Raw genomic sequence first — 27,584 nt, forward strand, 5'->3', positions numbered from 1 at the left:
GGTGGGGGTGGAAACCAGAAGGGAGCGTGTGGCGATCTGGCCCCCACACTCAGGGCCACGGCCTCAGCCAGCTGCTCAGAAGGGCAGAGCCAGCGCACAGGCTGCCAGAGCTGGAAGCCACCGGAGAGCACAACAAATCCTGCTCCTTCGTTTTCCAAATGTGAAAATAAGAACCAGAGAGGAAGCGACTTAACCCGGCCTCACTGTAAGCCAGGGAGAGCTGGAATGCGCTCCGGCCTCCAGACTGGAGTTGTGCCTTCGGCACTTCATGAAGCAGGTCATGCTTGGGACAAAGGCTGTAAATGCGACGTGTCCCTAGTCCTTCAGTCCTGAGAGACGGCGGCTCCCGCTTCAGCCCTCCTCTCCCCAGGGCCCAGGCCCTCTCACAGCGGCTGCCTCTTCTCTCTGCCCCAAGGCAAAGGCAGCAAAACAAGGGATGGCCAAGGGACCAAGCAGTCCAGCCCCAACGTCATAGGAACCTTCCAGCATCTGACAGATAAATCAGCTGTTGGAGGACCAGGGGTGACGAGGGTGCATTACTTCACAAGGTGGTCCACCCTAATACCGAACATCTCTAACAGTTAAACAGTGATCCCTGTGTCCTCAGCTAAAATGAGCTTCCCCAAATCTCCAACAGTTACTTTCATCCTCCGAGGCCACAGGCACGGCCCTAACCTGTGTGTGCCGGATCACCCCTGCGTTACAAGATGGAGTTCAGGCCCTGGTCTTCTCCAGGGGCCCTAGCCTGGACCGACTTCGGAATCGGTAAACTCACCCGCATCACTGTCAAAAGCCAGGGGGACAGGTGCGTGGGAAGCATTTATCTACTGAGAGGCTGTGCTTTGGGCCAAGCTGGGTGCACTGGGGAGGATGACTTTTGAGGGTCAGCGGGACCCAGATCAGCGAGTCTTGCAAGACCCCATTCCCTAACCCAAGCGGGGGACTTTCAAGGCTGCTGTGCAGTTCGGACCCCACCCCAAAACAGCATCCTATTGACAACCAGGTACTCGGTACGCCCGGGGGGAGGTTCAGGCATTGCTTCCTTGTATGTTGCAGGAAGAGTTTGCTCTCTCTCACACTCTGTTTTACTGAACTCAGTCAATAACTGTCCATAAATAATTTATTGTCTTAGGATCCTAAATGCTAGAGATGAAAGACCTAAATTGAACCTCAGAACAGTACAATTCTCAAACTAGAACATTTTAGAAAGTTCCATTCTTTTTCTAGTGTTTTAAATTGAAAAAAAAACAAAAAACAAAAACCCAATACCATTTCACTGGAAAGGGGTAAAGGACAGGGCAAACCAACTAGGGGACTTCAGGCGTCTGGGGCAAGCAGAGGACAGTCACTGGGGGAGGGCACTTGCCACAGCCACGTTTGGAAGGCTCACTGGCTGCTCCTTCTGAAGAAATACCGAAACGGGAAGAGAGAGCTGCAAGAAAGCAAGAACAGGCTGAGGCTCTGGAGGTCCCATTCCCTCTCCCAGGCCGCATTAGGGCTCCATTAGCTAGGGCATTTTTGCTCTGGGGAACCACTGAGTGGAAATTCGAGTCTGGAACAGCATTTGAAAATGCACCCAAATTAGATTATACTCAGGCAGGGAGATACAGAACTGCATCGGGATGGCTGAACTCTAGACAGATGAAGGGACTTGCTAACTGTCCTCTGCAAAAATAGCTCTGAAGACCCACAGCCTAGACTCAGAGGGGAGAATAGAAGCATTTTGGTCACCAAATCATCTAAATGAGCCGAATACAATGAGAACAGCCTCTGTCCAGGCAGTAATCATGGAACTAGGCCCAAGGCTGGGCACACTGGGTGGGGTGGGCTGTGTGTAAATGGACAGGATGCAGTTTTTATTAAATCCACAGTCAGGGCCCTGGCTGGTGTGGCTCAGTGGACTGAGTGCCTCCCTGCGGACCAAAGGGTTGATGGTTCGATTCCCAGTCAGGGCACACACCTGGGTTTCGGGCAAGGTCCCCAGTTGGGGGGTGTGCAAGAAGCAAGTGATCAATGTATCTCTCGCACATGGATGTTTCTCTCCCCTTCTTCCTCCCTCTCGCTCTAAAAATATATTTTTTTAGATTTTATTTATTTATTTATTTATTTATTTATTTATCTTTAGAAGGGAAGGAGAGAGAAACATCAGTGTATGGTTGCCTTTTGTGCGTCCCCTGCTGGGAGTTGGCCTGCAGGGAACCAGCCTGCAACCCAGGCATGTGCGCTGACTGGGAAGCGAACCTCAATCCTCTGGTTCGCAGGCCCGCGCTCAATCCACTGAGCTATACCAGCCAGGGCTTAAAAATAAATATTTTAAAAATTAAAAAAATTAATTCCCCGTTAGAGTCCTCGTGCTCAATCTCAGCTGCACCCTCCCCTGAACAGAGCAGCGACTGTGCAGGGATCTGCTTTCCTTCCATTCTAATTTCCCGAGACACTCAGGGTGGCTGACTCAGGAGGTATTTCATTTCGGGTCACAGTTGGATGGCAGGAAAAGTCTGTTTTACCTTAAAAACCCGAAGAAGCCACTGGTCCCCAGGTCTGCGGGTCCTTCAGGTGGAGATGGACCGCTCTGCTGCCCTGGCAGGATGATGTCCCCTGCCTGGCCGTCCTCCCACCTAGAATCTGCAAGGAAAACACGCAGGCAGGGAAAGCTCTTAGTCTGTAGGCTACTTTCATGGGAGAAGGCAAGACACTCACAGCACAAGCCAAGAGTGGCCTCACACCAGGAGTTTTTGGAAGACAGGTGGCTTGTTTGTTCTGACTTCCCAGTTTCACTCAGTGAGATGCTCTCCTGGCCTTGGAGTATTTTCAAAGTCAGACCCCTGAGATTTTTACACTATTCAACTCCTAGCCACCCACCACGGCTGGTGTCCTCACATGGATGACAACTTGCTGAAGAACTCCCTTGCTCATTACATCCCTGTCTCTGTGGTAACTGCAGTCCATTCAGGATCCCCACGCTGGTTGGAAGATCAGCAAGCTGGAAAGGCAACACTCGGACATGCATTCCCACCCCCACCCAGCATCTGCCGTACCTTCAGTGTTAACACTAATGCCTGAAGGGAAGAGGTGAAGAGACAGCCTCCCCGAGATCGAGATCGTTCTCCGTTCAGACAGAAAAGGGAAGTACATCACCCCATACGGAAATGCTCTGAAACACTGGGAGCATCAGTTTCACTATCAAAAGCACAAAAGTGTGGGGGTGGCTTCACGTGAGTCCCCCCCCCCAGGTATCACGGATGAAAGTGAATATGACAGAGATATGACGTGATCTGCTTGGAGAGGAGGGATGGCCAGTTTCTAAAGGGAGACAAAGGCCAGTAGGGCCAGTTTCTCCGAGGAAAAAGGCCCCTAGCGCCTTTCTCCATAGCCTTTTATCAGGTTGTAATACGCAGGAATACCGGGTGGCAAGGATCAAACAGTAGATAACATTTCAAAAATATCTGAGGGCTTCAGAGTCTGAGTCAGTGTCTGTCAGGAAGAGACTTGCAGAAACTTTGGGAGACACACTCATTTCCTCTCGGACCCTTATCATATGAATGAAAGCACCCTTAGCAGAGCAGATTTAACAGGTTTATCAGCAACTCTGTGATGCCAGATTTTTCCCCAAGACACGCTCTAGCAAGGCAAGGAGCTGCACCCCTCCCCAACAGGTATTCAGGCTTAAGGGGATTAGAGCCAGGAAGCGCTTCTCCCAGAGGACAGGGGGACTCGGGCTTTGTCAAAGCTGGGGGGCGAGAGCCCATTGCTCTTTGTTACAGCCCCCACCCCCCCAAGTCCTTCCATGAAGGCCTCCCAAGTGATGGAGTCTGGCTCAGGTTGCCCCGTGCAGTGAGGAGTCTTACCCATCACTGACTTCCGACCAAGCTTTGGGGGCAGGGAGAGGTACTGAGGCAGTGTTTGCTACCAGAGACAGGTTTTGTCTCCTGCGGCTCGCATTCCAGAGGTGGTCTCTCACTCATCCTTAAGCCGCAAGGGCAGTTCCTGAACCCAGGCAGAGCGGTCCATGATCCGGAAGGACACGCACTGCCTCCTTTCACTCCTCTTGGGAGCTGGGTGAGGGTGGCTTCTACGACCCCAGACAAGGGCAGGCCGCAGACTGGAGGGTGGCCAGCGGGCACCCCCACGGGAACAAAGCACACCACTCACTGCACAGGCGAAGACTCGGAGCTCTGTGCTACTCTGCTCACCGGAAAACTAAAGGGGATGGGACAATTATTAAAGGACAATAAACGAATTTCCCAGCACCTACCCTGTTCCTGGACATCAGCGACACCAAATGCTGAGGTCTCCTGACATTCCTGCTGGGTTTTTGTTTCCCGGTTCTGATAAAAAGAGGACCAAGAAAAGTTTTAAACTTTACTCCAATACAGCCTGAGGGTCTGAATGCTATTTGCTGGTGAGCTGATTTCTCACAGCGCTGGGGCCTGGCTTCTGACTGCCCAGGCAGGTTCCAGAGTTCTGTCTTAAGGGCCGTCCTTTTCCCATTTCAGTTCCGAACCACCGTCCTTCTAAAAGCACATGATTTAAAAGCCAGAACAAACCAAGCTGGGTTTAATTTATCATCCCGTATTAGTGCCTACTATTAATAAGGACAGAATACTGAGGTTCCAGGAGTCAGGAGAACCCCAACTTTCCTGGGGAGAGATGTATGGTCTATATGGTAAAGCTGACACACAGACCAAGTGCTGTAAGACAGGGCGATGAGACTGCCCCGTGAGTCTACGGAGAGTGCGGGTGATGAGCAGGACCCGAACAGAGCAGGCGGCGGTGAGTGGAGGAGAACTTCACAGGGGAAGTGCTGTTTGCACGGATCTGTGATGTACAAGTGGGATTCTGACCTAACGGGGGACACGGGGGGTGAGGAGGTGGTGAGAGGAAGGGCATTCCAGACAGGGACAGGAAGTGCAAAGGCACAGTGCCATTAACAAATAAATGTAATCAGCACGGCTAGAGCTGGAGCAGGAGAAACAGGATCACAGCATAAGCAACCAGCATGCTACGACGTAATCTCACGATTTCTCCTTGTGCTATCACTTTACAAGGCTTCCCTGGACATCCTACAACCTGGTCCCAAGCCCACATTTCCAGCAGACGCCCTGACAGTCAGACACATGGTTCATACATTTTCTTCAGGAATCTCTGCCAAGTGACCATTCCCCTCACCTGGGCAGAACCTGAGGGCCTGACTACCCAGCGGTGCCTGGAAGTTCCTTGAGCCGTTTTGCCAGTGAAGAATTGCACAGCAAGGGGCTGCAGACTACCAAGGTAGGTCTGGGAGGAAGAAGCATGGCAAGCTCTAGGGGAGTTAGGATACAGCCTCCACCCTAATATAAGCTGGTATTTCCGTCATGAGCTTTTCCAAAAACCATCATATTTTCGACCACATAAACAGCCACTTAAGTCATATTCCGATAAAAGGGAAAGGCGCCCTGGCCAAGTGGCTCAGTTGGTTGGAGCATTGTCCTGCATACCAAAAGGCTGCGGGTCTGATTCCCAATCAGGGCACATACCTAGGCTGTGGATTCAATCCCCAGTTGGGACACACACACGGGAGACAACCAACCGATCCATGTTTCTCACATCAATGTTTCTCTCTCTCCTCACTATCCCTTCCTCTCTCTCTAAAATTAATAAACATATCCTCGGGTGAAGATTTTTTTTAAAAAGTGAAAGGAAACTTTACGAAGGAAGGAGACCATCTTTTAGCCTCTTCCAGTCAGCGCAGATATGGAATTCAGAGGGTACAGCTCTGATTTCTAGCCTGAGGGAATGATTCTTACAAATTTAATGAAACTATGGTTTGGGGCTAAATCCTGCTGCACTGGCCCCAGTGAAAGCACCTATAAGGTTGGTAGTGGGAACCTGAAGGGCAAAAGCCCTAGGGCAGAGGTCAAGCCTACTTCGGAAACACGAGCGCCCCCTTACCAAGTAACGTAGCTCTTCTGTCCTGAAATCTTGGGAGTTCTTCTTAGGAAAATGTTGAGAGCAAAAAAGCATTATAGCCTGAAATAAGACTGAGGGTGTCCTCCTGTCTGGAAGATCCCCGGAGACTCTACCCCACCCCACTTGCAGGCCCACCCACACTGCTTTTGCATATGAATGGCTGGTCCTGGCTCCTGCTGCACAACTTCCTAAATCCTCTGCAACAAGCAGGGTCTCAGTGAGGCCCAGGCCCAGCACCAGCAGCATCCAGTCTAGATTCACTGCTCGGCTTCTACTGGGAATCTCCAAGCCCAGCCCAAGTGCAGCCATCTCAGATTGCTCTACAGCTCAGGCAGGGTGACCCCAGGCAAAACACAGCTGGGGGCTGACTTTGGCCTGCACAACCCAGGAAAGCCAGGGCCAGTGCACCCAGTGGACAGCTACAGACCATGTCAAAGCACCACCACCCTGCCCCTACACAGCTGATCCTCCATGGAGGGTGAAGGGTGGTGGTCAGTGGTCACAGCCAATCCTTGTAGCTGACTGGCGCGGGTAAATCCCTCCCATTGACCTACAAACAGCAACCAAGGCTTAACTACAAAAGGAGGGTGTACTCAGCCCACACAAAGAATATACCTCGAGTACCCAGCTTGGGTGGTAGGGGAGGCTGTGCCACCAGACCCTACAGGACACCTACTACATTAGGCCACACTACCAAGACATGCAGTCACAGCAGCTCTACCTAATACACAGAAACAAACACAGGGAGGCTGCCAAAACAAGGAGACAAGGAAACACGGCCCAAATGAAAAAAAAGATCAAAACTCCAGAAAAAGAGCTAAATGAAATGGACATAGTAATCTATCAGATGCAGAGTTCAAAACACTGATTATAAGGATGCTCAAGGAACTTAGTGAGGACCTCAACAGCATAAAAATGATGCAGTCAGAAATGAAGGATGAAATAATTGAAATAAAGAACAATTTATAGAGAAACAGCAGTAGAGTGGATGAAGCCAAGAATCAAATCAATAATTTGGAACATAAGGAAGCAAAAAACAATCAATCAGAACAAGAAGAAAAAAACAATCCAAAAAAAATGAGGACAGTATATAAGCAGCCTCTGGGACAACTTCAAGAGGTCCAATATTCTCATTATACAGGTGCCAGAAAGAGAAGAGAAAAAGCAAGAAGTTGGAAATCTATTTGGAAAAAAAAGAGAGAGAGAGAAAACTTCCCTAATCTGGTGAGGAAAATAGACATTCAAGTCCAGGAAACACAGAGTCCCAAACAAGAGGGATGCAAAGAGGCCTACTCCAAGACACATCATAATTAAAATACCAAAGGTTAAAGATAAATCTTAACCTTAAAAGATTCTTGAAAGCAGCAAAAGAAGTTAGCTATCTACAAAGGAGCTGCCATAAGCCTATCTCAAAAGAAAATCTGCAGGCCAGAAGGGACTGGCAAGACATATTCAAAGTCATGAGAACCAGAGACCTACAGACAAGATTGCTCCACCCAGCAAAGTATCATTCAGAATCAACGGGCAGATAGTTTCCCAGACAAAAAAAATCAAAGGAGTTCATCATTGTCAAATCATCATTATATGAAATGTTAAAGAAACTTATTTAAGAAGATCAAAACTATGAATAAAATGGCAAAAATATGTATCTATCAACAACTGAATCTAAAACACAAGCTAAGCAAACAAGAAAAGAGACAGAACCATGAATATGGAGACCATTTTGATGGTTGCCAGATGGGAGTGGGATGCGGGGGAATGGCTGAAGAGGTGAGGGGCTTAAGAAGCACAAATAGGCCCTGGCCGGTGTAGCTCAGTGGATTGAGTGCGGGCCTGCGAACCAGAGGATCACGGTTCGATTCCCAGTCAGGGCACATGCCTGGGTTGTAGTCCAGTTCCCTGCAGGCCAACTCCCAGCAGGGGACGCACAAAAGGCAACCATACATTGATGTTTCTCTCCCTCTCTCCTTCCTCTCTAAAGATAAATAAGTAAATAAAATCTTTAAAAAAAAAAAAAGAAGCACAAATAGTTACAGAACAGCCACGGGGATGTAAAGTACAGTACAGGAAACGGAGTGGCCAGGGAACTTATGTGCAGGACTCATGGACATAAACAATGGTGTGGGGATTGCCTGAGGGAGTGGGGGTGCTGGGTGGAGGGGCAAAGGGAGAAAAATCAGGACAACCTTAACAGCCTAATTGATTAAAAAAAAGACTGAAGGTATCACCCGGGCTATCCAACAGGACACAATACTCTAAAAACCAAACGCAAGGTTGTCCTGTGAATGTTCAGGGCCAGATCTGCTTAGAAGTGCAGTTTAAACAGAGGTGGCAAACAAACAAAACTATGCACGTGACAGTATGCTTTACTTCTGGACCGTTCATCTGTTCTTCCCCCATTTTTTTCTCCTTCCAGTGCCAGATCTCTAGGTCTAGGGCGTGGGGTAACAAAGGGAATGGGTCTGCCCTTCCTTCCCATTCTCCCTAGAACACCTTTTATGGAACCAGAGGCCTTACTCAGCTATGTGTTGTGTTCTTCTACACTTCCCCGCTCAGGCTTTCAGGGTGTTCAGACAGGCATAATCCACATGGTGATCCTACACCCTAACTTCCCTCAAAGGGCAGAGAAAATGTTCAGTGTTGGGCCATAGGAGCAAATTCAATTTTTCCAGCTCAAGGGGCTCACACTGAAAGTCACTGTGATCACTTTAATTTAGGAGAAATCCTCTCTCTGGGAACAGGGTCTACGATGGAGACTGTTTTTAGGCTTTGAGTCAAAACCAATAAACATGTTCCTTTTGGGTTTTTTTGTTCAGAGTTTTTTCTAAATTCAGTATCAGGCTGAAAGGTAATTATGTTGAGTAAGAAACTGTGGGTACAGTTCTGGAGGGAGATGATCTGTCAAACTAAGAATAGGAAGGTACAAAGGGTAGAGAGTGAAGGAAATGTTCCTTTAACAATTATCATGTTGGCTGTATAGAGTGTCTTTGTTCTCTAGAGCTTCATGTACCTTTTCAGTTCTTCTTCCCTCTCAAAGGGATGAGAGGATAGAAGAGGGCACCGATCTGCCTAAAATCATTCCATGGGCTAGTTGGCCACGGCACAGGAAGCCCTGTAGCCCACACCTGCCGACGCAGGCAGAAGTCTGAGCCCCAGAGAATTCACTCTTCCTCCAACTCAACAATTTACTCCTAGAAAGAAACCCGATTTTACATGTTTGGTGTACCCCTGCATCTAACACAATGCCTTGCAAACAGGAGACAGAATAATCATTTAGAAGTGAAAATCATCTCACGTTTGTACTTAAAAATACTTTACAGGGAGTCCTGTAATCTTTTTTTTTTTTTTAAGATTTTATTTATTTATTTATATAGAGGAGAAGGAGAGAGGGAGAGAAACATCAATGTATGGTTGCCTTTTGTGCGTCCCGGGCTGGTAGTTAGCCTGCAAGGAACCGGCCTGCAACCCAGGCATGTGCCCCGACTGGGAATCGAACCGAGATCGTCTGGTTCGCAGGCCCGTGATCAATCCACTGAGCTATGCCAGCCAGGGCGAGTCCTGTAATCTTGATGATAACGCCAAGCACCAGGGGCACTGGCTGGCAGTCTACGAAGCACTGTACCCCCTCCTCTGGGCTTTAGTTCTCTGAGCTGATAGAGGAAGCCTCCCGGTCTGGGTGAGGTTCTCCCTTGTGGTCCCTTTGCATCCCGCGCATCCTGCACGCAGCACACCTATCAATAATTACACAGTTGGATTGTTTAGGAGAGGGCGTGCTATCCCTAGTTCTTTTTTTTTAACTTTCTATTTATTTATTTTTAGAGAGACTGGAAGGGAAGGAGAAAGAGAGGGAGATAAACATTAATGTATGAGAGATACATCAATAGGGTACCTCTCACACACGCACTACTGGGAACCTGGCCTGCAATCCAGGCACATGCCCTGACTGGGAATCGAACCAGTGACCCTTTGGTTCTTAGGCCGGTGATGAATCTGCTGAGCCACACCAGCCAGGGCTCCCTAGTTCCTGGCATATAGTACACTCAGTGAAAGTTTACTGAATGAATGCACATATGTTTGCTTGCTAACTAACCATGTAATGCGTCCTGGGCAGGTGAGAGAGGTAAGTTAAGAATGTGTGGATACCTAAGGTCAGAACTACTTTGGAAAGACAGAAGAGGAAAAAAGTACAAATAACAGCTATTTTAAGAGAGAAGGAAAAGAAAAAGGGTGTTACTTTAGAGACCACCACGGAAAACAAGCCCTGAAGTAGAGCAGCAGATACAGGAGATCTAAACAGGGAATAGGCCTCGCAGATAAAATCAAATACTGTTGGGGCCAGCCTACCCCTGCTCTAAATAAGTTTTCTCTTACCACCGTCCCATGCTGTTATGTGACTAGCTTGTCTGTGGAAACTAGATGTTCCTAGATTCAGACCCCAGTGCAGATGAAGGCAAAAAGCTTTCTAAAGAGAAAAGCCTGTACTGGATCCCACCTCAGTTCAACAGCCCTGTTTTCTTATCTGAACGGCAGAGCATAAGAAGCGGCTTTTTCAGCCGAGGAAAGAACTCCTAACAAAAATATTCATCGACGTGTACAGTGTCATGCAGCTACAGCTGGGACAGGTGGTGGCAAGGACAGAATGGTTGAACGTAACTCTGCAAACGGCGAAACCCGAGAACGAGTCCAGCCAAGTCAGCCTGTGGCAAGGACCGAGATGTGCGGTAACAGGAACCCCGACCGGCTTGCAGCAGAGCAGGAGCAGTCGCAGCCTCGAAGCCCCACTGTTGTGCTTACCCGGCTGGTTTCCACAAGGAGCTTCTTTTTGCTGGGACCTTGGCTGGAAGTCCTCACTTTGGCCCTGAGGTGGGAAAACCAGGAATCGTTACTGGCAGAAACAACACTGCCACATTCAAGCAAATGTGGCTCAAATGAATATTTCAGCAGGTTGGCTATTTTTATACCACTCCTGGCCTGCAGATGAAACCGTGTGGCCAAATTCCCTTTGGGTGCTGCTTTAATTCACAGTAGAATCCTAATTTGAGACATTTAGGGATCTAGTGGTTGAGAACAGGAAAATGGACTGACAGCAGGTATCTGATTTTGAAATACCCGATGCTGCTACAAACTCGAAGAAAGGGAAGACGTGGAGCTTCACCTCCTCGGCAAATTCGGTGAAGGGGAACACGCACAGCTTCACATCTCCAAGCACCCGTGCATTCCACCTGGCTGGGAAAGGAGTTCCCAACCCCTCAGGGCCACGAGCATTAGGAGGATTCGGACTCGGCTTCCTGAGATCCATCTTCACTGCTCTTGGCCATCTCGGGGCCCACAGTCCCAGGGGAAGGCAGCTGCTCTCTGCCGACAGCACTCTGGGCTGGGGAGCCAACCACAGCCTGGATTACTCCAGCAGCCCTCTCCGGGTGCTAACCAGAATGACTGAACTGTCTTCCTGACTTGCTCTGTCCCCGCCAGGGAATTGGAAGAAAATAAGTAGCCTCCTCAATAGCCACTTCCACATATTAGGGATGTGCTCAGCATTCCACTGAATAGCACAGCACCTCACCCAATAGTTGTTACATACCCTCTTACATTTATATTTTAGATTGGACTATCTTTTAACATAGAGTTCTAAAAGCTTACTGCTCACTAGGTAAAAGAGAATTACGTTTTATTTGTTCTTACTCTCTTGAGGGTTTCCCTATGTCCTTATATATCCTGGAACTTTTTTTAAAAAAGATTTTATTTATTTATCTTTAGAGGGGAAGGGAAGGAGAGAGGAAGAAAAACATCAATGTACAATTGCCTCTCATGCATCCCCTGCTGGGAACTGGCCTGCAGCCCTGACGTGTGCCCTGACTGGGAATCGAACCACGATCCTTTGGTTCACAGGCCTGCATTCAACCCACTGAGCTACACCAGCCAGGGGTATCCTGGAACTTTTTAAATCTTGTGTCTCCTGTGTTTTTTTGGTAGTACAACCATAGTAAGTACTCACTGAATATATTTTGGGTGTACTTGTATAGATCTGATTGCATTTTTCCCTCAGCCTCCATCTTAATAAACGGAAGAAGCCTATTTTACTGAAGAAGGTACTGTTCAAATTACACTGCAAATACCAATTTGCGTCCACCCATCGGAATAACTAGGTACCAATGAAACCCCGAGAAAGGACAAGGACAAGATCAACCATAGCAACACTATGGCAAAGTGTAAGTGGAATGTAGGATTTTGACTTTCTCCCAACACCACTGACCTGTCCAGCCCGGGCCTGCTGGGAGAGCTGGACACTTCCATGCGTTTTCGTTTCTTCCTCATGGCTCCTGCTGCCTCCGTGTCAGTTAGGACCTTCAGAGAGGAACCAGATGCCTGTGATTCCTCTTTTCCAGAGGTGCTCACAGTTCAGGAGGGTACAGTGAACGCCCCACCTTTAAGTTGCCAGAGGCAACTCTGCCAGCTTTGCAAATAGGGCAGACATTCTGTGAGAGACAGTCTCAATCTAGCCAAGGGGAAAGAGGTGGTTTCATGCATACTGTTCTGACTGGACCTGGGCAGCAATGAGGGACGAAGTTAAAGGAAGAGACTAGAGCAGGATTTTGTTATGATGTGAAGCAGTAAAGGCAATTTTCACATTACATACAAAAGGCAACTTACCAACCCAAGAGCACTGTCGTTTATTGGTTTTCCTACAACAGGAAATTGAAATGTCATCATGGATCGAGTTGGGTTTCTGGCTACCATTTTATTCCCCAAAACTGCCCTCCACAGAACCTCTGTGTACACCCCTCTCCCTTCTGCTTGGTACCCCTCATCCTAGAAATACAGTCCTCCAAAATCTATTCCTCCCCATTTCAGAACCACAAGCTGAAAATCCCAGTGTGCTTCACACCATGTTCTAACAATATACCACTTATTTGGGGGGACCCCTACTATGAAACAAAAGGTGGAACTTCAGGCATCAGTGACAAATTAATTAGGGAGATATTCTGCAGCAAGGCCTTTGCACTGTTTCCCAAATCAAACTGGCAGGTGTCTACTTGTCCCTCTATGAGTAAAGACTAACGGCCCTTACAGGTTAAAAATTGGGAGGTATCACTTTAAGATATGCAGTGAAAGTCACGGAATACTCTGAAATGGAAGGAAGTATTTATATAATAGGTCTCTTCCACTGAGTGGTCATTCTGTCAGACTTTGTACTTACTTTCCATCTTCCAGTATTTATATATATAACGGTTTTAACGCCTCAAAGAGATGGGTGTTGTTACTATTCTTCACCATTTCACAAAGCAGGCACAGAAAGATTAAGAAATTTATCTGAGGACACACAGATTAAGTGACAAAGCCACCAGGATTTGAACCACGCAGTCTGGCTTGGAGCGCATGCTCTGACCTCCGCACAGTGTGCAACACAGCCTAGTCTGGCTGACCACTCGCCGTACTCAGCTGGCACTGCTAACCCATGAAGCCTCGGCCTTCCCCCTTCCTCTTCTCTGCCACCCACACTTCCAGCGCTCTACTTACCAGGTGACAGGTTTTCATGAAACCATTTCATCTCCACGTACAGAGTCAAAACAAATGGATAGGGGACCAAGGCGATTTCCCCATGTTTGAATTTCAGGTGGGACACTCTCTCCCATCTGCTTTTATCTGAGAAATGGTGCTAAGGAGTGAGGGAAGACGGCAGTGCAAATACCTGAGTACTATTTTAGGGATAAGACTCTTTCTCCTTCCCCTGACCCACCCTCCAAACTGCCTGTAGGTCTGGTGCTTCTATTTGACTCAGCTGTTTGCGCTGTAGCTCACACCCATCCAGAAATGAAAGGATACAGGGAAACACAATGAAGTGTTTCGTAGTAAACGGCTGCAGGTTGTCCAGGTTTCCCAAGACCACACGAATAGAGTCCTGAAAAAAACAACAGAAATGACTTTACCCTGCTCTAGCCACGGCGAATCTTTCCATTTATACTCGTCATGGCCCTTCACACCCTCCATATCCTACTGAAGCTGAACTATTCGCTGTTCCCTGAACGTGCCTTCCTTCTGCATCTCCATTTCTCCGCTCTTGCATTGTCTGTTCCCTCTGCCTGAAATGCCTTTCCACTCACCAGCATACGTCCAAATCCTGCCTACCTTTAAGGTATAGTTCAAAGCCATCTCCAGAAAATTTTCCCTGATTTTCCACATTGTGATTAACTGTTAATCTCAGGTGCACAGTGATTAGCTCTGGACCCCCACCACATTCCAGGTACCCATTTCTCCTGACTGAGAAATCTCCCTGAGGTAGACTATACAAGGTCTGGCAAGAAAAAGCCCAGCCGTTGTTCATGTAACCAGAATGGTTTGCACAACATCGATGTAACCTGGCAGCCAAGGAGAGTGGACTGGAGAGCACGTGCAAAACAGTGATGACTTCACTGTACTGGTCAGTGGGGGCGGTAGATGCGGTTGAGTGAGCATGTGCACTGTGAGGCTGTTGCATTCAAAACGCCCGAGCGAGTACAGCAACAAATCTGCACCACTTTTGTGTTAACTGTTTCTTTTATCTTGTACCTTCTTCAACAAATGTCTTTTTTTCTATTACATGGCTGGATTCCTTCTGGACAGACCTGGTACACTGATCTGTTTTAGTGTTCCTTCTGTGGTATCCACCACTGTGGATGACGCATGACAGGGCTCTGGTAAACGTATACTGGATGAACAGTACGGGTATTTACTAAGTTCTTTTGCCTTTGCTTAAGTCAAACCTTTTCTTCTACTCTTTGAAAAATCTTAATTGATTAAATCTCTAACTAACCTGTGCTTGCCAGTATACACTAATGAAACAACTTGGTATCATAAAAAGACTTAGATTTCTATGGGGAAAAAATGTGAATTTCAGTCCTAGCTTTGTCCTTTCATCTAAGCTCACTTCCATCACACTTGGGTTCACAGAAGGTAGAAACTGTGTCTTATTTATCTTTGTATTCTCCGTACTGAGCATAGTATCTAGCTTACTTATATATTTATTGAGTAATCACAATGGCAAGTGTTATTGTGTTGATACATATTAACTCTCATAAAACCCTATGAGATAGACACTTGTATTATCCTCATTCTACAGATGAGGAAACTGAGACAGAGGGAGATGGAATAACTTTTTCAAGGTTTCATAGTTAGTAATGGTACAGCCAAGATATGAACCCAGGCTTATCTTAACAATTAAGGTATAGTGCCTCTCAATAAATGTTTTCTAAATGACTGAAAGAGAATAACAATTCCCACATCAAAACCAATGAAAGAGAACATATAAAAAAGCACTTTGAGAATATGAGTATGATTATATACGTATGTAAAAATGCTGTCTAGCTAGCACTTGCCGAGCTATGTGGCAGGTGTTGCACACACCTATTTCTCGTCCTCACTGCAACCCTGAAAACAGGCTCTATGCATGGACCTCATTGACAGGTGAGCACAGAGATTCAGAGAAGGCAGGTCACTTGCCCAAAGCCACTCTGCGAAGGCAGAGCTGGAGTTCACGCCCAGGTTTGACCGGTTCTAAAGTCTACGCGCTCTCCACTTTACTGTACCACGTGAGCTCTTCTCTGCCCAAATTAACTGGAGCAAAGCGAATTAATTCTGCTCTATTCACAATTAAAATAAGCAAAAAACTGCCTCGGTCCTATATCGCTATTTATAATGATGTTTCTGAGGCCCTGCAAGATCCTAATGTATGTTTCAACGTTTGGCCAAAGAGCCACAGGTATCTTTAGTGCTATGAGTCAAATTTTTGGTTTCCACAGTTTTGTGTATTCAGTTATATTTGAATTATTTGAAATGTGGCAGCATATGTTTTAATAAACCACAATAATCATAAATCATTGAGTTGTGAAGTTATAAGAGATTAAATGACTTTAAAAATCTCATTTTAGCCCTGGCTGGTATGGTTCAGTACACGGACTGCCAGTCTGTGAACTGGAATGTTACAGGTTCGATTCCTGGTCAAGACACGTGCCTGGGTTGTGGGCCAGGTCTCCATTTGGAGGTATATGAGAGGCACCCAATCAATAGTTCTCCCTCCCTTCCTCCTCTCTGAAAATAGATAAAATCTTTAGAACTCTCTCATTTTACCAGTGAGGCAATCAAGACCCAGAGAGATAAATGATTTGTTGAGGATCACACCGCTAATTAGAGGCTCAGCCCCTTTCCCAGTGCTTTTACCAATTTACAAAAATGTCCACCTGTTCGGTCTTCTTCCTGTGTGAAAACGTAAAGCTAGAGGAGCTGGGTAGAAAAGGAATGAAAATAAAGTGGGAATAAAGCAATGGCAAATGTTTCCAATTAAGATGAAGACACAGCAGCCTTGTCAGTGTGTTTACAATTCAGTTTCCTGAACGTCAAGTCCCAGGCAGTGGTTGGGATGGCGAGGTTTCCCGGAGCCCTGGAAAGCGGCACTCCGCCCGGCCCTCCGGAAGCTTCCTCTTTGCCAGCTGCCACAAGACAGCTGCCTGCGGCTGGGAACACTGGTAGAAACAAAATAACTCTCATCCTCAAAGGTGCTGACACTTCAACTAGGAAAACCGAAAAAGGATACAGGCTTTAATTTCCCTGGAAAAACAGTAAAATTTCTTTGCAGAGGAAATGTGGCAGGGAGAAGCCAAGCAATCAAGTGGAATTGTGACTCAGTTGGTAAGAAATAATTAAAATCTGGATATAGACGCATCCTCAGAAGAACAACTTTCCCAGAAGTTGTCAGCTTCTTTTCCTACCTCCAGCTCCTGGACGATGACTTCCTTATTTTCTACATCTTCCCTTCTAGAAGGTAAATAAACAAGAGATAAGTAAGGAGAGAAGGAAAGCTCTGGAGACAACAGACAGTAGAGCAAAAATGACACTTCCACTGAGCTAAAGAAACACAACTAAATAACAGGCATGTGTGCTGACCCAGGGCTCACGGGAGGAAGTGATCACCTAGATGGTGTGGTCTGAGAATTGGCACAAGGCAATACCTTGTGCCAGAAGGTATCGAAATACCTTCTCTGCTAACTTGCCAAGATCTGAAATTGCCACTTGTGAAAGTTACTAATTTGTTAGAGCATTTGTAGTCGTGTAGTCTGATGACCCCTAGGGGTCCTCAAGACCCTTTCAAGGGGTCTCCAAGGGCAAACATTGTTTTCAGAATACTAAGATGTTATTTGCCTTTTTCACTGGGTTAACATTTGTAATCATTAATGCAAAAGCAACAGTGAGTAAAACTGCTGGTGTCTTAGCATAAATCCAGCCAGCTGCACTAAACTGTACCAGCAGTTACAGTAACCTTTACTGCCACACAGGAAAAAAAAAATCCAGCTTCATTTAATACCCTTGAGGAAGCAGTAAAAATTTAGTAATTCTATAAAATCCCAACTCTTGAATACATGTCTTTTTAATATGTTATAGGATAAAATGGCAAGCATGCAGAAAGCACTTCTGTGCTTACGGAAACACAGCGGTGTCTGGAGGAAAAGCACTCATGCGAGTAGGCTGCAAACCGAGCTACCTGCTCTTTTCACGGACAGCGATCACTTGGATGGTTGGCTGACATACAAACTACGGTTGTTATTGGACTTGGTAATGTGACATTTTCTCAAAAAATGAACAGTGAGCTTATCGATTCAGCTATTTATTGTCAAATGAAAACTGACAGTATTTGTTGTCAGTGATAAATTTTGGGATTTCAAGCAAAAATTTGCACTTTGGAAAACTTCTGTCCAACACTATGAGATTGTCAGTTTTCTGATGAGACTGGTAGTGATATTAACAAATATTTTTTTGATATTGTACAGGCGTATCTCATTTATTGTACTTTGCTTTACTGTGCTTCACAGTTGTTGCATATTTTACAAATTCAAGGTGAAACTCTCTATCAGCAAAAAGATTACGGTTTGCTACATTGTAGTGGTCTGGACCTGAACCCACAATATCTCCAAGGTATTCCTGCATAATGAAATGTGTTGACATTTGGATGAGTTGAATAAATCAGCAAACCAATGTTTTCCAAATGGCCAATGAAATGCATTATGTTACAAAATCATTCTAGGTAAAAATATTCATTCAAAGAACAAGAGAGATGAATGAATTTTAATGTAGCAGAGTTCAAAAAGTTCACTGATATAATTTCAGATTCCACATTGCAATTAACCTTTAAAAAAAATGACCACAGTAGCCTTGACTGGGTGGCTCAATTGGTTAGAGCACTGTCCAGATACACCAGGGTTGTGAGTTCAATCCCTGGACGGGGCACCTACAAGAAGCAACCAATGAATGGATGAACAAGTGAACAACAAATCTCTCTCTCCCTGCCTTACTCTTTCTCTAAAATCAATAAAAAACATTTTATGACATACTATTTTTACATTAATAAGTATGATATTTTAATTTTTCTGTTTCATTTTTGTATGATAAATATTGACGGGGATAACCCATATAATCTAAAACTTTGGGATACTCACTAATTTTAAGAGTGCAAAGAGTCCTGAGATAAAAAATTTTAAGAAGCACTTCCCCAAAGTCACGCCATCACTCATTTAGAAACTTACACAAATAATATACAATATATGGAAAATAAAATACCTCAGAAAGAAACCCACGAGGTACTACTGCAGCCAGTCTCCTGGACTGGGCAAAGGCAGAGAAAGGTTGACCTGGGGGAAAACGCGCTTACCTGCTTGCAAAGGCTACCCCCGCTAGCTTTAAATTTACCTGAAGCTGTTGCCATATCTGATTTTGTATTTGAACTTTCTTTTCTTTTTTTAATAGTAAATTTGTTTGTTTTTTTGTAAATTTGTATTGTATTTTCCCCCACTACCGTTTATCCCCTTTACACCTCCACCCACCCCCTCCCCTGCCCCACAATCGCCCCATTGCTGTCTGCGTCCATGACTCATTTTTCTTTTTTGCTCTATCCCTCCACCCCCACCCTCACCCCCTTTAAATTTACCTGACTCTGTTGCCATATCTGATTTTGAATTTATACACATTAGATCCCGAATGAAGAAATCTTGTCTCTGGAAACGGGTAGGTGAAGGGTTTTAAACTCATTGCTTCCAAACGATAGCCTATAAAAGAAATATTAGAGAAATATTGAAAAACCGAAGATGGCTCCTTCCATACGGGAAAGTGAGCCTGCCCAACCTATAGCACTGTTTATGAGTAAAATGTCCAACACTCAGCGCCACTGTTTATGTCCCAGGCTTAGTTCTGGTATTAATTACCTGGACCATTCTGCTACCTGCATGCAGAGAATACATGGTGTTCTGGGACAATCTCTTCACTTGAAGTCAAAAGTCCTGAGCAAGCTTGGTTCATCTTAGAAGTTTGTGCAAATTACCTCTCTTCCATGAAAATAATACTATTACCTGATGACTCACAGGGTTTGTCTTTGTTAGCATTAAATATCTATCTCCAGCCCTGGCCAGGTGGCTTAGTTAGTTGGAGCACCATCCCATGCACCAAACAGTCGCTGGTTCAATTCCCAGTCAGGGCACACATGGGAGGCAGCCAACTGATGCTTCTCTCTCACATGGATGTTTCTCTCTCTTCCCCATCCTTTCTCTCTAAAACCAATAAACATCTTCAATATCTATCCCCAAATATCTCTTGAATCTATCCTCTGCCCTTGTCCTCACTTTCCCTGTAACGTAGGCCAGTGTGAACAGGGCTCAGGTCACATAATGAAACAATTCAAAGGCTATACCAGTAAGTGGCACAATTAAGAAGACCTCTGCTATTCATTTTACACACAGTTAAGGGAGGAGCCCCACTCCCTGCCACAGCCAATGCAGCCAGTAAGGATGGCACCAATGCTCCTCAGCGATGCTGAGGAAGGCCTTACGTTCCCTACCTCCCACTCACTCTTCCTCTTTCTCTCTTGTGAGACAAGAGTGCCTACCATCCTTCCTCCTAGCACTTACTACTTTTACTTTTCCTATTCCAGAATCTCTGCCCACTTAAGGTCCCCAATATGGGAAACTCAGGAAAGGAAAGGGGAGAGATAAGAAAGGACAGCCTGTCTCTTCTCCTTGGAGAGGCAACTGGTATGTGCTGAGAGCTAGGAGTCAAGCACACGGTGTTTTTCTAAGTTATTAGGATTCTCTGGGGCCTCTTTTTTCTTTGTAAAGTAGAATAAATCCTGCACTTTCTCTCTCTCCATACAAAAGTTTAAATGATAAATAATGAGAATAAGAGGCTCACGGTTGTTGAGGATCAAAGCTACCTTTACACAGTGCAAGGTACTGATTTCAGAGGAAGCTGAGATGAGGTAGATACAACGTGAGAACAATTCAGGTTGACATCTCAGCTCCAGTGTCTCTTCTTAGTTTCTCTGGGCCTGGGTTTTCTTATTTATACAATAATAATTTTTTCATGCCCTCTTATCTCAGTCTTCACAATAAGCCTACGAGACAAGTGGGCTAAATTTGACAGATGAGGAAACTGACACTGGGAAGTGAAGTAACCTCCATAGCTTTGAACACTGGAAATGGGACTCAAACTGAGACCAGTATAAATCCAGACCTGATGCTCTTAACCACTCTGCTTCCCGGGGTTATTAGAAAGGAGAAAAAATAAATATAACATCATTTTTAAGTACTAAATATTATACACACACAAAGGACTATTTTCATTATTTGATACTCCATATTACTGATATAATTTCTACTCAGCAGGAAAAACTCGTGTGTGTTGGAGTCAGAAGATCTTTGCAGCCAAAGAATGGAATTTCCCACAATTTCCAAAGTTTAAGCCTGGGGCTGCCAGTAAGGAGATATCCCAGTGTCTGATCTTGATGCTGACCGGAGGCTGGAGCCAGAGCCCAGGGGATTATTTAGACTAGAATTGCAGTCAAAAGTGAAAAGAACTAGTTGGTGCCAACTGCAGAGTTACCAAAGGGGAAATGTTGTTCATATCCTGAGAAAATTTTTGTTGATTCTCCATGCCAAGGCCCAGCAGGAACTCAGGCTAGATTTGATGGTGTTTTCTGGTTCTAGGTGAGTTTTCTAAGTAGGCAGGGAGTCCACCCATTCAGACTTAGGTGGATGCCACAAAAATTTAGATCTCAGTTAGATAAAGGATTCTTCAAAAATGCAGTCATTTCTCTCTACAGACCAAGGGCTGAGGGCATCAGAGCAGAGGAAATGAGGGACATTTGCTGGAAATGAGAATCCAGAGAGGAAGCTTCACGTGCTGGCTATAGCTGGCTGGCTGAAAGAGGTAAGAACAGCCCTCTTCTAGACGGAGCCTGTTCCTGTTCACTGCTGGCTGCAGAAACAAACGCCACACATGAATAACCTTGTCTGGAAATAAAGATTAGACAGAATAACCCATGACAACCAGAGTAGTAGTGGCGGCTCAAAAATCCAACAAGGTTATTTTCCAGCAGGAGTATTGCAGTCACGGCGACACTATGTCCCTGGGACTATTATTAAGTCGATGAGATCTTGCAGATGAAGAGACAGGATCCCAACCCATTTTTAAGTGACCACAAAACAACAGCTTTAAAACAGAAGAAGGAAAGTTACAGGCAAAATGGGATAGACATAAAAGTGGGAAGGACCTAGGATACGGAATTGGAGGACCAAGGCCCAGGTCGTAGCTCTGCTTCTTATTGGTTATTAAATCCTGGACAATTCAGCCTCATTTGTCAGTTTCTACATCTACAGATGGGGATCCCACCTACTCCCAGAATTATTGCGGGTACTGAACGAGATCATGCTATCAAATAGTACTTCACAAATTCTAAAGCAGGGGTCCCCACCTCCATGCTGGTCCAGGCCTGTTAGGAACCAGGCCGCACAGCAGGAAATGAGCTTGAATGTAATGCACTCGAATCATCCTGAAACCATCCCCCGGCCCCCACCCTGGTCCAAACTGGTACCTGGTGCCAAAAGGTTGGGGACCGCTGCTCCTAGAGTATTATATAAACACTAGCTATTTCGATAGATTTGAAGTTTCTCCATGAATGCTTCACTAGAAAAGCAAATTCAAGACAGGAAAATTAATTCGCTTTAATCTCACTGCAAAATCGGACAAGTCCTAATCAAGAAACTTTCCTTGAAAATCGCCAGTAATTAGACCTAAACAACACATTAGCACCAATGTTAGAAAAAGCAAGCTTGTCCAAGGTCTGGTCATTTGTTTCGCATGAACAAAACCTGGGTCAGTGCACAGAACCTGACACAGGGCTGAGTGCTGTATGAGGATAATGACATCGTCTACTGAGATGGAAGGAGACAATCTCAAGGAAGTACCATCACTCAGTTTTTCTGGTGTTGTCTGATAAGAAATCTTCCAATGTTAAATAAAAGAGCTTCCATTAAGTATTTATTCAAAAACACATTTGCTCTATGACCACTAATGAATGTGGGCCACAAAACAGGGAAATCCTACTGACACTGTGAATCTAATACCCAAGTTTTAGAACTGAGATTGAGAAAGGTGACCAACTGCTCCTTATAACTTCAGAAGTCCACGGCCAGCCTCAGAGGTCTGCCTGCCTTTGCTGAAGCAGACTGAGACTTTGGAAGTCTGTATTTCCAACCAGAGATCTATGGTTGCCTACACTGTGGTGCCCTTTGTTTCAGTGGGGACAAGAGGGAAGTGCCTCACCAAAGAAGAAAGTAACTTCCACAGTCACGTAACTCAGTATAGAACCAGGACTGGCCCCCCAGAGACTGCTGACTCCCTTGGCCCACGCATTTTTGGTAACAACACATTAGTCGGCCAGTCGTTTTATTAAGCTTTGCAGAATTCAAAAAATCACTCTCATAACTCTGGATGATTCAAGGCAAACTTAATCGGGGTAGAGATCAAGCCAAAATCTAGTATTTTCTGATTAAAAGGTTTTCAGAACTATATCTTATAGTATAAAGAGTTACAGTCCCATTTGTTTGTCTTCAAGCTCTATTTTCATTTTGTTTTGGGGGTTTTGGTTTGTTTTTCCTTTTCTTTTTCAAGCTCTATTTTCAAAAGGAACTATTTTCAGTTTCCTGATCCTCTTACAGGGTGATTAGAATGGTTAATGAAATAATGCATGTGTGATTGCTTATTATATTGCTCTACACATAGGTCACTCAATAAAGAATGGCCTTTTAAAAAGCAAAGTGTTCAAATATGGGACAGGAAGAGACTGACCTAAGGCTACCCAGGATACCTCCATGCTTACTGATGTCATTTGCCTTCTCTAGGTTTCTTCCTAGCTTTTTGGTAAAAGGCACAGTCTTGAAAAGGCTATTAGCATTTGTTCAGGAATAGATTTTCCATTGGAACTGTGTCAGATTTTGTTTTGTTTGGGAGAAAGGAGTAACTAACCTCGGAACAGAGAGGTAGGAAGATGCCCTGAAGGGAAATTTAAAGGCCTTTGTGGACAGCTCTATAGACTCAGGAAAATGTCTAAGTCAACCTCTAAGTTGTTCTCTGCACCTAAGTGCCTCTTCTACTTCCATCTTAACCATCATGAAAGCTAATGGGAAAACTGCCTCTGGTAAACAGGTCCAGGACTGTGCTGCTTATTATGGAAAAGCAACAGAAGAGTATTTCATGTCGCCACCTGGTCCAATAGTATTGTGGCTGGGAAACACAACACTGTGCTTTGAAAGACCATCAAACCATAAGGATATGACTGTGAATAGACCTTAGCAAAAAACCCCTCATATTTATGAAGCACTTTCAGTTTATACAATGCTTTCCTATCTCTATCTCACAAGATCCAAAACAATTCTGTTGAACTAGGCAAGGCAAATTCAGCTAACTTACACTCCATGCTAACTGCTCTAATTTTTACCTGATTTGATTCTCTCAAAATTGTGTTCATTCAACCAAATATTTGCATGTCTACTATGTTCCAGAAACTAAGTTAAGGAATAAAATGGGGGAGAATAAAAATTTGGTCCCTGCCTACAAAAACTTACAAATGATTTTAACTGTAACAACTAATACCCAAAAAAAGGATAGGGTGGTATGGGGCATAACCTAACCTAGAGTATCCCAACCTAGGATGGAAGTGGGGGGGGGGACCACTTCGAGTGACTCCTATCTGAAAGGTGAGTCTGAGTTAGGGATGTGCAAATTAAAAGTAGGTGCGGGGGCTGCGGTGGGTATAGGAAACAGCAGATGCAGGAGTCCTCGGTTGAGAGCAGCTTGGCATTTTCAAAAGAGAGTAGTATAGTCACCTGGAACAGAGTGGGCATGAGGGCAGTTCTACGACATAAGACTGCAAGTGAAGTCAGTCACCACGCATTTGAGAGCCTCAGGCCCTGTTCTGCATCAGGCACTGTTCTGAGCACTGATGAAATGAGTGGAAAGAGAAACACCATCCCATCTTGAAGGGCTTACGCTTCAGGAGGTGTGGAGAGCAACAATACACATGAATTAATTTGAAATATTCTTAAGTGCTACGAAGAAAATAAAATAGGATTTTATGATAGTGACTGGGAGGCTGCTTCAGCTAGTGTAGCCAGCAAAGGCCTTTCAGAAGAGATCCTAACTGAGTTGAGGCCTTAATGGAAAGTGAAACCACACTCAAAGTCAAGGGGAAAAGCATTCCAAGCAGAAAAAACCAGCAAGCAGAGATGCCCTGTGATAGGTGAATTAATGGACAGAAAGGTCAGTGTGACTGGAACACAGAGAAAGAAGACAGAGTTGAGATGAGGCAGAGACAGGCAGGAGCCAGATCACATAAGGCCTGTCGACCATCATTAGGAATTCAGATTTTATGCTAAGGGTTTTATAAAAAGTAAAGAAATAATCTATGCTTTAAGAATATCACTCTGGATTCCCAGTCAGGGCACATGCCTGGGTTGCAGGCTGGTTCTCTGCAGGCCAACTCCCAGCAGGGGACGCACAAAAGGCAACCACACATTGATATTTGTCTCGTCTCCTTCCCTTCCCCTCTAAAGATAAATAAATTTTAAAAAAAAAGAATATCACTCTGGCCCTGGCTGGTGTAGCTCAGTGGATTGAGCTCGGGCCTGCGAACCAGAGAACCGCGGTTCGATTCCCAGTCAGGGCACATGCCTGGGTTGCAGACCAGTTCCCAGCAGGGGATGCAGGAGAGGCAACCATACATTGATATTTCTCTCCCTCTCTCCCTCCCTTCCCCTCTAAAGATAAATAAATAAAATCTTTAAAAAAAAAGAAAAAAGAATATCACTCTGGCTGCTAAGAGGAAGATGAACTGTAAGAGAACAGCAGCAGAAGCAAAAAGACCAGTTAGGAAGCTTTTGTAGCAGTCTAGAAGAAAAGTGTTGCTGATTGGACTTTGGGGTCTTAGGAGTTACAGAATAATTGGATTGGAGGTACATTTTAGACAGATGGACTAGCTGTGGGAATCAAGGATGTCGCTTACTTTGGCTTTTGCTATGAGGTGGACATTGGTACATACCCTTTACTGAGATGGGGAAGGATGCCAGGGGTGGAAATTTGCAGAAAAAAAATCAGTAGTTCTGCTTTAGTTAAATTGGAGAGGCCTGTTAGACATCTCCGTGGATATGCAGAGGGGGTGGTATCCTAGCAAGCAAGGGATGGAAATATAAATTCGAGTCATCAATGTTTCCGTGGCATTTGAAGCTGTTGGAATGTTCAGGGAGAAAGCATAGGTAGAGAAGGAATGAGAACATTCCCTACAGGCCAGGTTATGACTGTGGAGTTTATCCTAAGAGCAATAGGAAGACACTGCAGAATATAAAAGAAAAGTAACCACATAGCTCTTAAGTTACCAAAACAAAAACAAAACAAAACAAAACAGCCTTCTGGTTGTAATGTGGGAATAACCCGGAACAAGAGCAGAACACAACGAACCAGCTAGGAGACTCCTGTGGCTCTAGGCAGAAACCGAGAGTCGTCTGGCCTATGGTAGTGAAAATGAAAGAGAAGTGATCTGGTTTGGAAAATGTCATGATTTAGTGACTTGCAGGGGTGAGGACAGACGAGGACCATTCCTGGCTGCTTGAACTAGGGTGAAGGATAAACACGCCAGTTTCTTTAAAAAGGAGCCATATTCCCAGTCAGGGCACATGCTTGGGTTGCAGGCCAGTTTCCGGCAGGGGCCAGTTTCCGGCAGGAGATGCACAAGAAGCAACCATACATTGATGTTTCCTTCCTCTCTCCTTCCCTTCCCCTCTAAAGATAAATAAATAAAGTATTAAAAAAAAAAAGGAGCCATAAATAAATAAAATGGAATAAAAAAAATTTTTTTAAAAGGAGCCCTATAGAGCTCAGTTTGTGAGGGGAAGTCCTTACTTGGACGTGCTCAGTTTGGAGGTGCCCGAGAGACACCCTGTGACAGAGAGTCCGGGTAGAGTGCCGGCCACCGCAGAAAGGTCTGCCACCTGCGGACGCGCAGGGGAGAGACCTAATGTTCAGAAAAGCTGAGGATGTGCAGCAAAGTTCACGCGCTCGAACCTTCCCGTCCACGTCCCCAGATGCCCAGATTCAAGAACCCGAGGGGCTGAGCGGATGGATCTCTCACCGAGCGCCGTGTCTCAAATACTTACTTCGGGGGTTCGAACAGGCGTTTGCAAACTAGAAACTCATTCCAACCTTTAACACATGATGTGCCAAGAAACGCTCCCATGGAAGAAGTCTGGTTTTCATGGCCACGACCAGGCCTGGGTCGCCGTTGGGGCTGCAGATCAGAGCAGACACTCGGGACACAGGGCGAGTCATTCAGCAGGGGGGGCGCGGGCCGGGCGGGCCCTCGGAACACGCGGAACACCCGAGCTGTTTGACCAGGCTCTCTCCCTCCTCGCTGGTCTGCGGCCTATGGAGGGGACGCCACCCGCTCGGCCCAGGCCGGGCGCTGGCCCCGGCCCACCCACGCCTCGGCCCCTCCTACCCGCAGCTACCTGAGCCCCAGGCCACGGCAACGCGCGTGGCCCTGTGGTTTGGCAAAGGGTGTGCTGGGCGTCCGAACGGGCCCAAGTGCTGGCGAGGTTACGTTAGGGGCCAGCGGCGGGTGGTGAGGAGCTGCCAGACCGGAAACCTCCCCGATGGGTGGGAAGGCGGAACAAACCCGAGCACCAGGCCGCTGGGGCCGTTACCTCACACCCGAGGACCTCTCGGGCTCAGCCAGGCCCTTTCTGACACATGGATGGCTCTTCGCGCCTCAGAAAAGTGGACCCCACAAGACTACTCACTAGGCAGTGCTCTCTGAGAAACGAGGGCGCCGACTTCGAACGAGGCCCGGCTACAGGACTCGCTCATCCTCTCGCCCATGCTCTCTGCTCGAGACCCAAGCCCGCCAGGCCTTCTGCACACGCGCAGCTGCACTCCACGCCCCGCCCATCGGGCCTTCTGCGCAGGCGCAGATGTGCATCTCTGCTCCGCCCTTCGGGCTCCCGCTCACAGATTCCTGAGGTTTATGCATGCCACATGCGCACTGCTGGGACCTCGGCTAGGGGTCGCACGAGGCCAAGGTCCAGGGAGAGCCATGGGCTGCACCCACCGGAGCTGAGACGCTGGGTGACTCTCCTCAGTTCCCTGAGCGTGTGCACCACTTGTTCATGTCATACTGACTATGTGTCTGGCGTGGTCAAGTCCGGAACTGTTACTGGCAGAGCCCCTACTGTGTGTGGAGCATGGTACAGGCACTTTCCCCGCTCTCCTTTAATCCTCAAGGCCGTGCTGTA

The 27,584-nt window shown here is 46.0% G+C and overlaps 1 protein-coding gene across 1 annotated transcript; it reads right to left on the bottom strand.

Moving 5' to 3' along the window:
* Nucleotides 1–1,134: 1,134 nt before the first annotated feature.
* MAJIN (membrane anchored junction protein) lies at nucleotides 1,135–27,158 on the bottom strand. Its single transcript, XM_037053146.1, has 11 exons — nucleotides 27,093–27,158; nucleotides 18,902–19,019; nucleotides 16,692–16,737; nucleotides 13,774–13,849; nucleotides 13,468–13,593; nucleotides 12,601–12,632; nucleotides 12,203–12,294; nucleotides 10,744–10,807; nucleotides 4,256–4,328; nucleotides 2,508–2,625; nucleotides 1,135–1,432 (listed from the first exon to the last, which is right to left on the bottom strand). Exons 2-11 carry the CDS (start codon nucleotides 19,000–19,002, stop codon nucleotides 1,387–1,389), a joined length of 774 nt encoding a protein of 257 aa, XP_036909041.1. The 5' UTR covers nucleotides 19,003–19,019; nucleotides 27,093–27,158; the 3' UTR covers nucleotides 1,135–1,386.
* Nucleotides 27,159–27,584: the final 426 nt, after the last annotated feature.

This window comes from Sturnira hondurensis, unplaced genomic scaffold, assembly GCF_014824575.4.
Source record: "Sturnira hondurensis isolate 20B ecotype Veracruz unplaced genomic scaffold, ASM1482457v3 Scaffold0007797, whole genome shotgun sequence".
Taxonomy (NCBI): domain Eukaryota; kingdom Metazoa; phylum Chordata; class Mammalia; order Chiroptera; family Phyllostomidae; genus Sturnira; species Sturnira hondurensis.